This window comes from Zootoca vivipara, chromosome 1 (genome assembly GCF_965207765.1).
Source record: "Zootoca vivipara chromosome 1, rZooViv2.hap1.1, whole genome shotgun sequence".
In the NCBI taxonomy this organism is placed as follows: Eukaryota; Metazoa; Chordata; class Lepidosauria; order Squamata; family Lacertidae; genus Zootoca; species Zootoca vivipara.
Genome location: NC_142582.1, coordinates 10,304,016 through 10,322,335, shown reverse-complemented (window position 1 = coordinate 10,322,335; position 18,320 = coordinate 10,304,016). Strand labels below are relative to the sequence as shown.

Here is an 18,320-nt window from a genome sequence, read left to right as displayed (position 1 = left end):
AACCTCAGTATACGGCATTCCTATCTGCACCCCGTTGCAGTTCTGGTAGAATTCGGCCCTCAGTTCTATGCGTGTAAATGGCTCCCACTTCTTCTCATCCCCCACTACCTCCCCTCTCCTCAAAAGGCGTTGGCAGCTGACATGAGATATTCACGCTCCAAGCCCAGTTAGTTTTATGGGTATGTTTTTGTTGGGGCTCCAGGCTGAGAATGAAAGTGAGCAGATCCCAGCGGCGTGATGTCATTTGGAAGGGAAATGCCCAGCTGGGGAGGGTGTGAGGAGAGACACAGCAGCCGGGGCTCTAACAGGCCACCTGACGCTCTGAATAAGCAAGCAAATTAAATGCTGTAAAACTCAGGGCACTGTTTTTGTTTGCTTGCCGCCTCCTCCTCCTTCTTCTTCTTCTTCTTCTTCTTCTTCTTCTTCTTCTTCTTCTTCTTCTTCTTCTTCTTCTTCTTCTTCTTCTTCTTCTATTTTGCTTCCTACACTCCAAACTGTCATGTTCCCCAGGAGGCAGCCACTTGGCATTGAAGTCCCCCCTGCCCCCCAGCTGTGGGGAGGAGAGGGGGGAACCGCACAAATTTGTGACATGAAAGTGATTTACATCGACCATTGGTCTGTCTAGCTCTGTCCACACTGAACGGCAGTGGCTCAACGGTGTTTCAGCTAGGAAGGAGCGCTTATATAATAAAATGTTCCAATGTCAGATCTATGGAGCATCTGAAGAATGTTCTTCCCGTATGATGAAGTGATTAATGGGGCGGTTTAAAAAAACACCCCACTCCCCCTTTTAATGCCATAATGACACAACAAAGTTTCCATGCTTAACTTTTCTGGCAAAGTTAATGGAACATGTCACAAATTTCACAGGTTTGCCCCTCCACTCCTCCCCGCTCCAAAAAAACCCAAACCAGGGTGGCACTGCTCCTTTATAAGCCTCCCCAGGGAGGCTTTGGTAGACAGGTAAATGCCTCCATTCTCTTGCAAGATTATTTGGAGTTGCATGTACTTGTGTGGCCAGGACTGGCCTTCTCATTGCAAGGAGCAAGGCAGCTGTTTCAGGAATATCCTTTTCAGTTAAAGGGCACCAACTGATTTAATATAAGTGGTTGCCTCTATCTACAAACCCTTACTACTACGTGTCCTTACTTTGGTGTAGAGATTTTACTTGGGGTATTAAGTATTAAGTTTGCCACCTCCTATTCAACCACCATTCAACTCCCCTACCCCCAGGTTATTGTGCTTTTCCTACCTCAACATTTCCCCCAATGGTGTAATCAATTTCCTAAGTTCAGCATTTGACTCAAAGCAAAACAAGCTGTTTTCCTTTGTCACCCAATTATTAAGGAGAGGTCGGATAACCTATCACTACCCTCGTTGTTTCTAACCTTCAGAGTACTCAATATAGTCCAGAATATTATAGTTTTTGGTCTGGGTCTTCATTGACATTGACTCAATGCCTGGTTCATAAGCAGAAATTTAGTAAAAGAATTGTGTGCAGCTTGGAAAGAATGCTGGCTGTTCAATGTATACATTTATTCTAAGGTTTGGGGTGAGGGGGGACAATGTTGGACTGGGCCCAAGCACTACCATTGCAATTTCAAGCCAAAAATTTAATGGTAACAAAAGCAATATGCATTGCATTAGTCTGCTATTGGTCCTTCTCATGCATTTAAATCCTTTGCTTGCAAAGTAGTGATTTTGCTTCACAATGGATGGCTTTGGAGGAGGGGAAAGAAAACTTTCTCTGGAAATGAGTCTAAAGCATTCTCCAGCAGTTAGGTCCCTAACTTGGAATAAATTTGGAGAAGATGCAAAATGTATTGACCCATTTATATAGCGTACCTTTAACTGATATAACTCTGTGGCTGAGTTGTTAACACACAATTTTCAAATTTATCTATCTATGACTTCGCCCAGCTTTGGCCAGTTTGCTCGTGAAAGATCCCTCTATGTCATGATAGCCTTCCTCAACCTGATATCGTGAACTACAGCTTTCTTCAGCCCAAATTGACACAGTCATGATGTCTGGGGCTGGTGGAAGTTGTAGTACAAAACATCTGGTGGGCACCAGGTTGGCAGAGTCTCTCCTGTGGCTAAACCTATGGCTCAAGGTCTTGTTTTGGTGTTGATTATTTCTCTCTGTTTTTAGGCTGGGCAGAGAATCTGAAGCTGAAGACTTGGCAACAAGAATGCTAAAACCTTGTCCACGAGACAGGATCTCAGCACAGAAAGCACGTCTTCATCCCTTTTTCAACTCTTTACCCTCTCAGGTGCACCAGCTTTCTGATGGTATGTCATTCTATATTCTAACTACCTCAATAAGGTGCCCTTCAGATGTTGTTGAACTACAACCAGTGCTTTTCTCACAAGAAAAATGGGTGCCAGAATTCACCATGACATTGTTAAAGAAAGTCACCGGGCGGCTCGGGGCAGCCCTCAACAGATGCCAGTTTGATAATAGCCACCTTCACCCCACGCGGAAGTGCGAAAACCTACAGCAAACTGTCTCCCTAGCTGGTTTGGGGGTTGATCTCTGGTTTGGTACAGGGCAAATAAATGCGCCCTACCACCCTAGTTCTCCTGGATTCAGGTGAATGGCTAGGGCAGCTCATAAGGGCCCTTGCGCATGCAGCGGTAGAGGCCTGACAGGAAAGCTTAAAGTTCCCCGCCACTACATGGGAGACAGACTGAAGAAAAGAAAATATGAATTGGCCCTGCCCTGTAGCTTAACCAGTCATGGCTAGGAGTGGGTAGGAGCTAGGTGGAGTCATAGATCTAAAAAAAAGTGTAGACTCGCACATGCTGACCAGCTTCCATTTTGACTTGAAATGTTCATTTTGGGCTTCTCAGAAGTTCATAAAGGCAAGAAGCCGGGGTGGGGGGTGGGGCCTGCTGCTCTGCTATGGTGCCTACCTGAGAGGTGCCAGAACTGCGCTCCGGCACATTCCAGCTGGGGGGAAAAAACCCACTGACTACAACTCCCAGCATCCATGACCACTGACAATGTTAGCTGGGGCTGATGGAAGTCGGAGTTCAGCAACATTTGGAGGGCACCAAGATGGGGAAGGCACCAGAAAGTATCCAGGGCTAGAAAAAAATCTCCCTGCACATGGGAAGATGTCTTGTCAGGAAGATGTCTACTTTCTAAGGCTTTTGCAGACATTGACTTTGTGTTTAAAGCCATCCTCCATTCAGGGGCACATCTAGGGGTTGCTCAGATTGGCCTCTGCCAAGGACACAGGCCCAGGGAGAGGGGCACAAAAACCACTCCTTTCCACTCCGGCTCAGAGTAGCTAGGAGCCCACTTGCCTGTCCATCCACTCCCTGGCAAATGCCTCTGATGCTCTGGGCTGCTGGGCGAGACATACAGGCTCCCCTGGGCACCTTGGTGGAGGACTCCAGTTGCTGGTGTGGGCTGTCGCAGAAGCCTCACTCACTGGATCATCACCTTGTCCATGGTGAATGGGCTTGCATGTTCCTATGATGATATGACGGCAACAATCGCAGATAACAATGGCTCTCAAAGTGGGATCAGGTGTTAATCAGGGTTGTGTTATCGCCCCAACTCTATTCATTATTTTCGGCGGCCCTCCGGGGCCCCCTCCCCAGCGAAAGGCAACAAGAAGCAAAGTTTTTGAATGTCCAGTCCATAGTCTGAAATTTGACTCCTACAATTTCACTTTTATCACCTTTATCGCTATCTCTGTTTGGTCCATAGTCCTCAGGCTCATGAGGAAATCCCTCCTCTGAAAGTCTCCGTCCCTCCCAAGGCCCAGGAGGTCCACGGGTTGGACCTCTGCTATCTCCCTCATTGAATTCTCTGGGGTCAGGGGGCCCTTGACCACCTCTTCTCCCCGTCCCTCAAATTCACGTAAGCTATGGCCAAATTGCTTGTCTGGATGGAAGTCTTCACAAAATTCATCTGGTCGGTCAAAGTCATCACGGAACTCTGGATGAGGCCCCCTTCTGTCTGGCATGCCCCTATTTTCTCTACCACCACCCCAATCTTGGCCACCTCGGAAGGGGCCCCCCTCAAGGCCATGGTCAGGACCACCAAGGGAGCCTAGGAACCCTCTGCCTCCATGAACGTGATAACTGACAGCAGTAGAAATACTGTACCTCAGAGCAAATTAAAGCTGGACCTCACAGACGGGGACACAATATTCTTTGCATACGAAAACAACTCTTGACAAGCTTTCCCGTCTTGTTATCGGGCTCGGGTTGTGGGTGGGTTGGCGGGTGGGAAATAAATGATTTTGACTTTTAAGGCTGAGAAGATGCTGCCAGAGACCATTTTTGTCCATGTACTAACCCCCTGATAAACTAGATGTGATGATGGAGGCAGATCCATGGGTGTAATTGAACTAAGTTGTTGCATGCGCTAAACAAGGTCCACATGTGCGATGGGACTCCCCTCTGCCTCCCCCCCCCTCTCTCTCTCTCTCTCTCGTGTGTGTGTGTGTGTGTGTGTGTGTAGAGACAGCAAGGGAGAGAACTACACCCCCTTTCTACCCAACCAGCCGCAGAGCACAAATCTACTTTGACACTTTTAGAAAATTGAAAAGATGGAATCTCGTAGGAGCCTGCCTTTGCCAGGGGATGGGGAGGCCGCGGAGGAGGAGGGGAGGACTCTCAGCAGGGGGGAGGGGAGTTGACTTTTCTTTATACATATAGGTTTTTTTCCATGCAGAGTTTAAATTATGCCTGATAAAAGGAGTTTCGTGGATGTTTCAGTTCTTTCAAACCCTCCTGGCTTCCTCCCAATTAAATGAGGTTTGTCAAAGCCACAGGGCTCTGCCGCTGCCTGAGAGGCAGACAAGCACTTCCTGCCGTGACATCTCAAATCCCCGAGGGAGGAGATGAAAGTGCCTGTGCCAAAAGACAGGAAAAGAAGGAGAGGGAGAGAGAGAGAGAGAGAGAGAGAGAGAGAGAGAATGTGTGTGTGTGTGTGTGTGTGGAGGGGGGGAGAGGTGTGTGGAGGGGAGAGGTGTGGAGGGGGGGGAGCAAAGAGACAGAAACGCAGGAGGGAAAAAGGGAAGGAGGGAGGCAACAGATTGACAAACACAACATGTCACTCCCCGAGACAAGATGGATCATTTCCATATGAGGAATGCATTCCCAGTCCCCTGGGTTGGTATATTGGAGTGTTTCCTGCAATGGCTGATATTTCACCCCAGTTGCAGCCCGTGGGGCCTCGGTGGATTGGGGGCAAGTCCATGAAGTCATCATGGCAACCCAACGTGTTGGGAAGCCAACCAGAGTCTTTCAGACGGAAACCGTTGCAGTTTGTGATCCAGGAGGCTCATATTCTCAAGTGAATTTGCTACGATTGCAATGACGATAATGGGTGATACCCAATGCTAGTAATAACCAATTTTAAAAAACAGGCTGAAGTTACTGAAGCAGATCGATTTCCGTGAGTCTACTCAGAATATAGCTAACATTGGATATCACACAACAACAACAACAACAATGTGATTTCAAAAAAACAAAAACAAAAACTCCCAAGCAAGACATTTGGGTTCCAGGGTCACTGCAGCTAATTTAATTGAATTGTATAAAATTTAGCATTCTGAGTGCATACAAGGTTGTGTTCTAGCTGCAGCCTAGTCTAGGGGATGCTGGTGATTAGTTTTCGTATGCTCAAGTACAAATTTGAAGTGGCAGTGGGTAGAAGAACCAGCTTGTTATCTTCATCTGAAAGGATTTGAGAGAGAGATCCCCTCCCCCCGGACATTGTTATGAAATTGTTATAGCAGGGACCACTCTTTCCTGTAAATTGGCACAGGGGGTGACTAGGTGGGAGATACTTGCAGAATGAACAATGCAAAGATCACTTTTTTATTTTAAAAATGAGTTTTGATTATGACAAGAACAACAACAAGATTTTAACAATTATTAAAAAGAATGCGAAGGATCAGATATTAACTGCGTCAGATTGTGAACTGTCGGTAGAGGAGGCTGCTTTGCTTCGGTTCAGCAAAAAGGAGGCAGGAGGTTTGCAGGAAGGGTGGGGTACTTCTTGTCCCCTTGTAACACGGGTGGGAAACCTTTTTCAAACGAAGGGCCACATTCTCCTCTGGCCAAACCTCTTGTTGGGCAGGGTCAAAGGCAGAAGCAGGTGTAGCTACAAATGCATACGTTCCAAGTGTCCCGATTTTCCAGGGACAGTCCTGGAATTACAAATGCCATCCCAGCTTCTGATTTGACCCCGGAATGTCCCGATTTCCCCTGCCAGTGCTGCTGCTACTGAGCTCAGGGAGGAGGGTGAGCTGGCACTTGTCCCAAGCAATTGTGGCTGCTGCTGCGAGGGAGAATATTTGTGACCTCTCCCTGGCCACTGCTTCAAATAGCTATGGCCTAAGCGTGGCGAGAGGGATGCGGGTGGCGCTGTGGGTTAAACTACAGAGCCTAGGGCTTGCCGATCAGAAGGTCGGCGGTTCGAATCCCTGTGATGGGGTGAGCTCCCGTTGCTCGGTCCCAGCTCCTGCCAACCTAGCAGTTCGAAAGCACGTCAAAGTGCAAGTAGATAAATAGGTACCGCTACAGCGGGAAGGTAAACGGCATTTCCATGTGCTGCTCTGGTTCGCCAGAAGCGGCTTTGTCATGCTGGCCACATGACCTGGAAGCTGTACGCCGGTTCCCTCAGCCAATAACGCGAGATGAGCGCGCAACCCCAGAGTTGGTCACGACTGGACCTAATGGTCAGGGGTCCCTTTACCTTTAAACGTGGCAAAGGATGCATATATATTCCTGTAGAAAAGTAAGATTCATCTAACTATCAATAAGTCCAACAAATTAAAAATGATTGAAAAAAGTTGACTTCAACAAATAGCCCACAATCGTAGAATTCAGTCAAGAGTCTGCTACTAATTACAGTACAGTCGTACCTCGGAAGTCGAACGTCTTGCGAGTCGAACGTTTTGGCTCCCGAACACCACAAACCCGGAAGTGAGTGTTCCAGTTTGCGAACATTCTTTGGAACCTGAATGTCCAGTGCAGGTTCCACAGGTTCTGATTGGCTGCAGGAGCTTCCTGCAGCCAATTGGAAGCCGTGCCTTGGTTTCCAAATGTTTTGGAAGTCGAACGGATTTCCGGAACGGATTCCGTTCAACTTCCGAGGTACGACTGTACTATTACTATAATCCGTGACTAATAAAAGCAGTAGGCACTCAGCATGCAACTTGTATCTGGTGTTCAGAGAACCATTGGGGCTGCAATCCTATACACAGAGTAAGCCCAAACTCAACTATGGTGGGGATTACTTCTGAGTATACTTGTATAAAGATTGCACTTGTATAAAGATTTGGCATCTCCAAGGATGGTGGCTTGTCCATACTGAAGTTTACTGCATGTTTCTAGCTGTTTAATCTGCATAACTCACAAATCACCCTCAAACAATACCAATCACCATGCTTTTCACCCATAAATTCCAGTTTGCCTGTTGGCTGAAGAGGCAGGATAAAAATTATTAAAATAACTAAATTTGTGGGGAAATGACTTCCATATATAGATTGGCCCACTGCAGGTGCTAAATTCTAACAGTTGTTAAGCAAAGTACACATCCAAGGGTACAGATACAAAACACATTGGGTTGCATGCACACTGCTGGGCACATCTAGTTGGAGCCAAAGGCAGTTAAAAAAACAACAACCAAGGTTTGTAAACCAACAGTAAACCATGGCTACAAATTGAGGGTTTTTTTCCGGCAGCAAGCAAACTACAGTTAAATTGCTGGGCAGGCTTTGCACATAACACTAAGCCACTGTTTAATAAACAATAGTTTAATACACCATGGTTTAGCCACATTATTGGGTTGTTGTTTTGATTTTGATTCAATATATTGTGGTTTTTATGTTGATCTTTTCTGTGAACTGCCCTGAGACCGCTGGGTATAGGGTGGTACATAAATTCAATAAATAATAATTCAATAAATAATAATAATAAATAATAATAATACATCGTGGTTTATTTAGCATTTACAGTGGTACCTCTACTTACGAATTTAATGCGTTCTGAATTCGTAAGTTGAAAAAAATTATAAATTCGTAAGTAGAAAAAATCCTATCTAAACCGCATCCAAGATGGCGGACGGAGCTCCATTCGTAAGTAGAAACATTCGTAAGTAGAGTTATTCGTAAGTCGAGGTACCACTGTATTAAGCCATAGCTCAATACACCATGGTTTAGCATGAAGTGCAACCCAGGTCTATAAGACAACGTTTCTGCACTTTCCCATACATATTAATGGAAATATATGAACCCTGGGGAAAGTTACTTCCATTTGGTAACTCCAGTCTCGTATTATCAGACCATATTGGTGCTGGTGCACAATAGTTTAGCGATAACAAGGGTCCTTTCTATCCCTTCTTGAATAGTTCTTCGAACCGTAATTAATTCTACTCCCTGTCAGAATTTAAGCTGACCTCAAGTGGTCTGTTCACCAGAGTAGCTGACTTTGATGTGAGATTTCCTTAAGTAAAGACCGGGTAAAACAGTAAATTGTGGCTATGAGCTAGAGCTGTTGATATTGCATACTTAAGAATCTTCTTACTCTTTGGGGCGATTGCAGCGTTAACTTGCAGAAAAGTGCTTTGAATTTCATTCACGAGATCTGCACTCCTATCCCTGCCACCGCTTTAATGATTTTGGAGCTGTGGTTGGTTATGAAAAAGCAAATACCTCTACCTGGTTTTCCGCTTACAATGCAGACTGGCCTTTCTTTGGCGAGCATTCCAAATGTATTGTTTTTAACACCACTGTGTGGATCCTGTGTGGATCCTGGTCACCGACCACTGTGTGCTCTCATCCCTGCTTCATGTCATTGATGGTCCAGACAGAAGACTCACTATGTCAAGGGTGGGGAGCAGTATTGCCTTTTAAGTAACCTACTCAGGGCCACATGCCAGTGGTGAGCAAGGTCACAGGCAAAAGTGGGCAAAGCAACCAATGTGAATTTTACCTAATTTCTATATGCACGCCCAGCCCTTTCTATCCTTCAGCTGGGCAAGCAAGAAGCATTATCAGTGCCCAAGAGCATATTACCCCTGAGGAATAGCTCAATTGCTAGAGCACGAGGCTCCTAATCTCAGGGTCATGGGTTTGAGCCCCACGTTAGGTGAAAGATACCTGCATTGTAGAGAGCTGGGCTAGATAATTCTTGTGGTCCCTTCCAACTCTACCATTATTATTATTATTACAGTGGTACCTCTTGTTAAGAACATAATTCGTTCCATAGGTCCGTTCTTAACCTGAAACTGTTCTTAACCTGAGGTACCACTTTAGCTAATGGGGACTCCTGCTGCCGCCACGCCACCGGAGCATGATTTCTGTTCTCATCCCTGAAGTTTTTAACCCAGGGTACTATTTCTGGGTTAGTGGAGTCTGTAACCTGAAGCGTTTGTAACCTGAAGCGTTTGTAACCCAAGGTACCACTGTAATAATAATAATTTTATTATTTATACCCCGCCCATCTGGCTGGGTTTCCCCAACCACTCTGGGCGGCTCCCAAGAGAATATAAAAACACGATCAAACATTTAAAACTTCCCTAAACAGGGCTGCCTTCAGATGTCTTCTAAAAGCCAGATAGTTGTTTTATTTCCTTGACATCTGATGGGAGGGCGTTCCATAGGACGGGCGCCACTACCGAGAAGGCCCTCTGCCTGGTTCCCTGTAACCTCACTTCTCACAGTGAGGGAACCGCCAGAAGGCCCTCAGAGCTGGACCTCAGGGTCCGGGCTGAACAATGGGAGCGGAGGCGCTCCTTCAGGTATACTGGAATTCTATGATTCCAGCCAGGCAAAAACATCCAAGGAGTACAGAACAGAGCTGGTGAGGGATGTTGCCTGGGGGAAAGTCCTGTGGAGCAGATAAAGAGACTTGGGGGGGGGAGCTGGATTCAGACCCAGTGGCGGAGCTTCATGCTTCGGCGGGGCGGGGCTGGTGCACGTCCCGGGGCACGTGCGCTCCCCCTGCACTCCTCTTCCTTCGCCAGTGTTCAGACCCCAGACCTGAAGCTTCCCATCTCTGCTCCACTTGTTGGCTAAGATTAGCATATATTGTAGGTGTTGGATGTAGCATGTAGCCCAACCCTGTGCTCTTCTGAATGACCACATTCATCCTGCAGTGAGATTTGGTGCCATTGTCAAAGCACAGTGTTATCGCAGACTTTCCAGTGCATTTTTCTGTCACAGAAAGTCCGGTCTTTTGGGGAAGCAGATTTGTCACACAAGACTTCCAAATCAGCTTTAATGGTGTGACTTGAATTTGTTGGTACATGACTGAATCTCACTCCAAAATAGCACAGTCTGGAAGTCTCCTCCAAGAGAGACAATTCCTCCTAAAGTGGCATGGGCACTTGCTAAAGGAAGCAAACATGCCTCCCTGACCCCTCTCTCATCCATTTTGATCTATGTCAGTGTGCAAACAAGCACACATTCTCTTGTGCGCTAACAGCACAGGGAGCTGTCCGTCTGTTCACTTGGTGTGAGCGCTGTGGAGCAAGCTGCAAACCTTTCACATACGTAGCTGTGGGGCCCTAAAAAGGACTAATTTGATCTATCCATTGTAAAGTTTCAGCGGGAGTGAATGCAGACTTTGGAAATTTTCACATATGAAACTTAAGTCAGTGGTATGTTATAGAATTGATTTTTAAAAAATTCACTATAATGATAATCAAAACAAAATAAAAAAAAATTCTTCTTCCAGTAGCACCTTAGAGACCAACTAAGTTTGTCATTGGTATGAGCTTTCGTGTGCACACGAAAGCTCATACCAATGACAAACTTAGTTGGTCTCTAAGGTGCTACTGGAAGAAGAAAATTTTTTATTTTGTTTTGACTATGCCAGACCAACACGGCTACCTACCTGTAACTCTAACAATAATGTGCAACTTAATTTACACACTGGATTTCTCTTCTGTGGTATGTCCTGAATTTATGAGAACAGCTGTTTAATGATTGGTGCCAGGGTTTGATTTCTTCCCTCTTCCCTCCTTGTCCCTTTCCCTTTCTGTGTTGTGTTTTTCAGTTTGTCAGCCTGTAGGCAAGAACTGCCTTGTTTACACTCTAGTAACCTTCTTGGTTGAAGAGTGGGGTACAAATGCTTTAACCAAACTAAATAATAAATAAGATTAGAACATGCTTGTGCCAGGCAAGTAGGTGAGAGAGTTTCAAGTTCTGTCAGTCACTGACAGGACTTCACACTTGAGGAAGAAACAAAATGGATTCCACCCGCTGCACATGTGCTAACATCTGCGCATGCTCAGTGGCTGCCTGAAACGTACACACTCCAGCTGAATGGGATGGAAAACTGGTTTGAGGGAAAGCACATCAAACAGGAGTATTTTTCAAGAAGCTACAGCAGAAGATCCCAATCGGTGGTCCGTGGACCCCAGGAGATTTGTGTAATCCAGAAGGTCCATGTCACATACCCATCCTGGCCACATGACCTGGAAGCTCTACATCAGTTCCCTCGGCCAATAACGCGAGATGAGCGCCTTCAACCCCAGAGTTGGTCACGACTGGACCTAATGGTCAGGGGTCCCTTTACCTTTTTATGCTCTGAAGAAGTGTGCATGCACACGAAAGCTCATATCAATGACAAACTTAGTTGGTCTCTAAGGTGCTACTGGAAGGATTTTTTGTTTGTTTGTTTGTGTGAGGGACAAGGGATACAGGGAAGTCCCTCCCATCTTAAGTTCCAGCCCATCCCCAAGCGCTGGAGAGTAGGGAGAGCTCTGCCTCCAGCGGAGAGTCAGGAAGTGGTGTCCGAGGCTCAGGCAAGGTTGCGGAGCCCATGCCCCAGGTGGGACAGGAAGATGGGAGCACGGGGGGGGGGGGGGAAGGCCAATCCCCCCAACTCCGGAATTGCGACGCAAACGTAGGGGGAAGAGGTTGGGTCTCCCAAAGCTTCTTTGCTGGAAGAAAACGCGCCAATCGCCATTCGGAGGTTCTGACACCTCACCTTAAGCATGTATATAGATCGTTCTGACCACTGTAAATAATCAGCACTTAATAAAAGCCTAAAAAGACTATGCTGGAGTCGTTACTCTAGAGTAGCCACATCAGGCCCTCTGACAGTTTGTTTGTTTGTTTGGACTACGGCAGACCAACATGGCTACCTACCTGTAACTATGCTCTGCAATGTGCCACCGCTGCATTTTGCTGGCTGAATTGCTTTGCATCCAGGGATGCTGGGGGACCAAAACAGGCAGCTAGCCAGAGCTAAACCCTGCCGCCACCCACAAGCTCAGACTGGGGGGGGGGAGCACGAAATAGAGATGCAGGTTTCACAGGGAACAAAAGTTTAGAAGTTAAAGCTGGAGATGGAACTCAATTAGTCTGAAAGACAACTATCGCACTGTCTTTCCCCCCAAAATGCTCTAAATACGTACGGATATAAAAATTTAAAACAAACTCACTCTCTCTCTCTCTCTATTGACTGCCTGGATGACGGCACTTTCCCTTCTCGTTTTCTTTAAACATCCACTTTCATATTTATTTATTCTAAGCGCAAAGCAGCTGCGATAATTAGACTGTCAGATTCGGTAAGTTAATGAGGAGTCAGTGGAGTGGAAGCGTTTGCATTTGTTAAGATTGCTGAAGAAGGGAAGCACCATGCTTTCGGTTTGCTCTGTCTTTTTGTCTCTCTCCCTTTCTTTCTCTCCCTCCCTCTCCCTCCCTCTCCCTCTCTCTCCCCTTCCCTCCCACCCTCCACTGGGTGGGAAGAAGAGAGCTTGGCAGCACATAGGAAGATCTGAATCCTTTTGATTAGCAGGCTGCATTCCCACTACTGTTATGCCAAATTATTTCTTTTCTGGGGCTCCTGGCATTTAAAAAAAGAGAATTTCCAGATAAGAATCCTACCAGGGCAGAAAGCTGTGCTAGAGAATCCTAGCTACGCTCCACACGCCCTCCAAAGGGAAAAGGGAAACTTGTGGAAGTTTCTGGGCTACTTTTTATTATGATATTAGGAAAATACTAATGCGCATTTCTTCCTCTTTACGTTTTTTTTTAAAAACAAAGTAACTATAAAGAGAATTGGGTTTTTTACTTGGACTGAAATGTAGAAATGCTGGTCAACTTCACATATTGCCAGAAGTGCTGCACAGTAAAAGCATAAGTGTCCGGGTTAAGGAGGGCCGGCTCTATCCTTGGGCAGAGTGAGGCACCCATCTCAGGCAGCAGATGCTGAGGGGAATTGGGACCAGTGGCAAGGTGTTGGAGGATAGGCTTTGCTTGGCACACACAGGAAGAACATAGGAAGGCTGCCTTGTATTGAGTCAGACCTATAGCCCATTGCATTGGGCTCAGTATTGTCTACAGTGACTGGCAGCAGCTCTCCAGGATTTCAGACAGGAATCTCTCCCAGCCCTTAAGCCAAAAGAAAGAGGCTGGGGGATGGAAAACAGTCCATAATTGGGACAGGTTAGGAATCCAGGCTGCAAAGTATGGTCTGAGAGAGAGATGGAGTGCCAAGTCAAGGCTGATGATCAGACAAAGTCTAGGTGTGACTAGTTGGGTGTTTTTTTTAATCCCCAGGACCTCATCAGCATCCCATCAAAAAGCCATCAACAGAGGTGACCTGGAAGACTTTTAAGGGGGTGGGTGGGTGGGAACCCCATCAGTTTAGTCTGATAAGCAACTGGCTAACTGGAGCCAAGGATAATGGTTCAGGAACCATTCCCTGCTGTGCAATGATAACAAACAACTGACTCACCCACTTTGTGTGCTTCCAGGCTCATGTAGGATCAGGGAACTTGTATAATCTGTGCCCACAATCAGATCTTGCACATCTCACAGGGAGGAAGATGTGCACACACAACCTCAAGATTACAAAAAAAAGTGGATTCATGAGTCACTCGGACTTTTGACACTTCTTGTAATGTGCAAAGCTACCCTATTGTTTGCTTGTTAAATAATGCAGATATATAAAATATAAAATATATATATAAAGATATATAAAATAATGTGTGACTTTTTGCCAATAAATCAACTAATTGCCAGTTTACTACTAGAACTGCAGAGTGAACATGTTTCTTTCTACTGTTGTAGTTTCCAGTGGTGGTTTCATGTTAAAATTACTTTGGGAAGGAGACCAGGAATAGTTTGCTGCTGGTTCCTACTATGGTATGTTTCAGTCTGTGGATGAATTTCTGGAGTAGATTGCCTGTCTCCCTTCATTAACCTGGTGTTCCCCAGATCCTTGGAGTACAACTCTCACCAGTCCCAGCTACCACAGCAGATAGGAGTTGTGGTCCAAAATATCTGGAGAGCTGCTGGCTTACAAAGGCTTGGACATGGCATAGCTAATGGTTGTTGTTTTTAAGGTATCATAAATGTTACTGAAATGATAGATTCCACTAGAAGAGGGATGGAGAACCTACAGATGTTGTTGGACTCAAGCTCCCATCATCCCCATCCATTGGCTATATTGGCTGAAGCTGATGGGAGTTGGAGCCCAACAATATTTGGAGAGCGACGGGTTATCCATCCCTGCACTGAAACCCACTTGCACTGGTGTAGAGATTCTCCAAGAAATCTGGGGAAGCTCACCCAGGAATAAGCTTACTCCTGTGTCAAGCAGCATCACACAGGGGCAGTTTTCTTTCAAGACTACCAATGTGGGTCACCACCAAGTGAGATTTGACCCAGTGCAGGCTCCCCTGTATTGCTCCCCTATAACTGATACTTGGCTTCTTTGTTTCCTTCATAGCACAGTCCATCTTCGCGGTTCCCGGAGTGAAGCTGAAACCAGAAATGTGTGATCTCTTTGCTCCATACGAGAAGGGTCACCACAAAATCAGCTCTAGCAAGTTTTGGTGAAAAGAACAAACGAAGTGTGGACTTCTTTTCTGGGGCAAGGAAGTCAATGGATGCAGTTCGTTGTCGCTATTTGAGACATCTGCTGATATATCCTCAATATTTTAAAGAGTCTGGGCTTGCCATTAAAACTAAGAAGTGACCATAGAAAGTAGGAGCAGACTGTATTATAGGCATAAGTAAAAGGAGCAAAATATTCACACACACCCCTTTTAGGTTTCAGGATTATGTGCAATTATCAATATGCCCTGGGACCATTTGATTAAGGGTGGGCTATATGAACAGATAATAATGTCATAGATGGGGGGAAGGTAAAGGTAAAGGGGCCCCTGACCATCAGGTCCAGTCGTGTCCGACTCTGGAGTTTCGGCGCTCATCTCGCTCTATAGGCCGAGGGAGCCGACGTTTGTTCGCAGACAGCTTCCGGGTCATGTGGCCAGCATGACAAAGCTGTTTCTGGCAAACCAGAGCAGCGCACGGAAACGCCGTTTACCTTCCCACCGGAGCGGTCCCTATTTATCTACTTGCACTTTGATGTGCTTTCAAACTGCTAGGTGGGCAGGAGCTGGGACCGAGCAACGGGAGCTCACCCCGTTGCAGGGATTCGAACCGCCGACCTTCTGATCAGCAAGCCCTACACTCTGGAAACCCCCCCCCAAAATCCTAGACATTAATAAGTGGTAGGATTTTGATTATTTGGAGTGTGAAGGGAGAAATACAAGCTGCAGAGGAATTCCTGGGCCAGCTTATGCAAAATGATCTGGCCAAGCTAGGGCCATTCACAAACAAAATAGGGCCATTGAGGGTCATGGGCAATGCAAGAGAACTGTCCTCCCCACTTGCCCTGAGATATGAACAGAGACTGGGGAGTCAGAAGGTTTCCAGGGTAACTGGGTGTGAGGCGACAGGAAAAGAGAGTTTTAAGCAGGGTGTTCTGGGAAGAAGACGAAAGACTGGGATCCATCTTGGGCAGGCTGGCTGCACTACTGTGGGAGACATGCCCCTCTCGAAATGACCATGCTGTAAGATCTGGACTCCCTCCATGCAGACTGAAGGTGTAAATACATTGGGTGAATAAACCATATTTCTTAAATCTACAACAGTCTCCACCAGCATGTCTCAATTCTCCAAAGGAACACAGAAACTGGAATCCCCTGGAGTCTTGCAGAGAGTGGCGGTGACACCCAACTCTGGTAACAATAAAATACCACCAACACTCTACTAGCAATACTAAGCTCTCCAGACGTAGTCAGCATAATGACACTACAAAGCATGCTTTACCGACTGCTGCGTTACTCCAGCAACTGCATTCTACCAGCATATAACCAGTGCTGGAGGAGACTCTTGAGAGTCCCATGGACTGCAAGAAGATCAAATCTATCCATTCTGAAGGAAATCAGCCCTGAGTGCTCACTGGAAGGACAGATCCTGAAGCTGAGGCTCCAATACTTTGGCCACCTCATGAGAAGAGAAGAATCATTGGAAAAGACCCTGATGTTGGGAAAGATTGAGGGCACTGGGAGAAGGGGATGACAGAGGACGAGATGGTTGGACAGTGTTCTCGAAGCTAGGAACATGAGTTTGACCAAACTGCGGGAGGCAGTGCAAGACAGGAGTGCCTGGCGTGCTATGGTCCATGGGGTCACGAAGAGTCGGACATGACTAAACGACTAAACAACAACAATATAACCAGATGAAAGTCTTTCAGTGGTGGAAGCTACTCCTGCACTGAAGTGAAGGAAACAGCACCCATTGCTACTGCTGTCACTTTGGCTCAAGACAGCTGGGCAGGTGGCCCTCTGCCACTTTCTTAATGCCATCTTAAGATCCCATGGCCAGAGTGAGCCATAGCTGGCACCAGCACCAATCAAGGTCGGGAAGACTGGATGTATATATGAAAGCCTACAGAGCGGAGCCTCAGATCCAGCCTGAATCATAATCTGGTGCTCTTTCATTGCTCAGAAGACCAAGAAAGAAGGTGGATAAGGGACTGTGGTTGTAGTGACCCAAGAGAGCTAATCTTGCTGGAAAGGGGGCTTTTGACACACGGTTGCAACACTGGAGCAAGCCCACAGCTTCTAAGTCCAATGTCTGCACTTTGTGTTAGGTGTGAGTAATAAGAAGGACATTTCCCCTTTGTTTTGAAGACCCTCACCAGCCTCAGCTTTATTTGTACTGAGTGCTACAGCAAAAGTTTTCACAGCACAAACAACACTGCACATAGCAAAAGCAACAGCGGACGATAGTTTGAGCTGCACGTTCATTTGGGTCAAGCAAAAGCCAAGCTTTTTTCATTTTTAAAAGAGAAAAGACATTTTCTATCACAAAAATAAATTGAATTTGGCCGTGCTTTGGAATTAGCGAATCTCCGATGTTTACATCAATCTATGGCTGACTTACACCGGCATAGATGCTAACAGAATCTGGTTACGGGAAATGTCTTCCTTCTCTGACTACACATCTCAGCAGTAACAGAGGAAACCGATGTCCTGAGTTGCCTATTATCTTTTGTTTAGAAAGCAGTGTCAGTAGGATTGACTTGGCAACCGAGATGTTAACAGTGCGGTCTGATTTCTGGACCCTTAGGATAAATCTTGAGTGTCCCTTGATAAAGAGATCGCCAGACCAGGGGCTGGGTGGACAAACAGAACAGTTGGGATCCGATAATTTCAAGAATGTATTGACTGATCCAAGGCTTAGGGACAGACTTGTCATTCCTGGGGTTTGTTTCCGATCTTTCCCAACAAAGGGATTCCTGGCGGAAGGAGAGGATTAGATTAAAGTCGAGCAAAGTCTCCGGGGAAAGATGGCTCATTGGATGAAGTCAACAAAAGGAATTGTTTAATATTTGTTACACTGTCCTAGAGGGACCTTCCACCATCACTAATCGGATTATCATTATACAGGTACCAGTTCCACACCAACGGAGTATTTAAAATGTGCCGAGTGGGTGGATGACTTGGCTAAATTCAACTGTTCCATCCCAAATATGTCTGCTTTTTGAAAAAGAAAAGGATGGCAAGTGAGCTTATATGGATCTAGCCAAGGCTTTTTGGTGGTGGAAGTTTTCAGCGGAGGCCAGTGATATTCTAGTGAGTCAGAAGCACATGTTTAATCTCCTTGATCTTGGCATTCTTGACAGAATGACAGAATGTCAATAGGAAAGGTGCTCTTAAGTGACTTCTGATGTGGGGATGCTGGTGGGAGCATCTTTTGAGTTCTTTCATAGACAGCACATTCTCATCAGAATTCGTTTCCAGAGAGAACAAGAAAACTCAATGCTTGCTCTTCCTGTACCAGAAAGTTTTCCTCCAGTCAGCCAAGGCAAACTTGCTTATCTCCAAATAATCAGGCCCACAACTGAGGGAAATAAATATAGAGAGGATAAAAGTCATTAGCAATTATATAACTAAGTCCATGAACGTTAATTGCCCATCTGCCCACACATATCTGTATTAGTCATTTGTGGCCTAAATGAAACAATTTATTTATTTT

At 46.0% G+C, this 18,320-nt stretch overlaps 1 protein-coding gene across 1 annotated transcript in view; it reads left to right on the top strand.

Annotated features, from left to right (window-relative positions):
- CDK15 (cyclin dependent kinase 15) overlaps nt 1–14,972 on the top strand; it is a 47,739-nt gene extending 32,767 nt beyond the window's left edge. The window contains exons 12-13 of the mRNA XM_035137365.3: nt 2,153–2,292; nt 14,719–14,972. Coding sequence (XP_034993256.3) covers nt 2,153–2,292; nt 14,719–14,828 — 250 coding nt within the window. The 3' untranslated portion in view covers nt 14,829–14,972. The remainder of the gene's footprint in view (nt 1–2,152; nt 2,293–14,718) is intronic.
- Nucleotides 14,973–18,320: the final 3,348 nt, after the last annotated feature.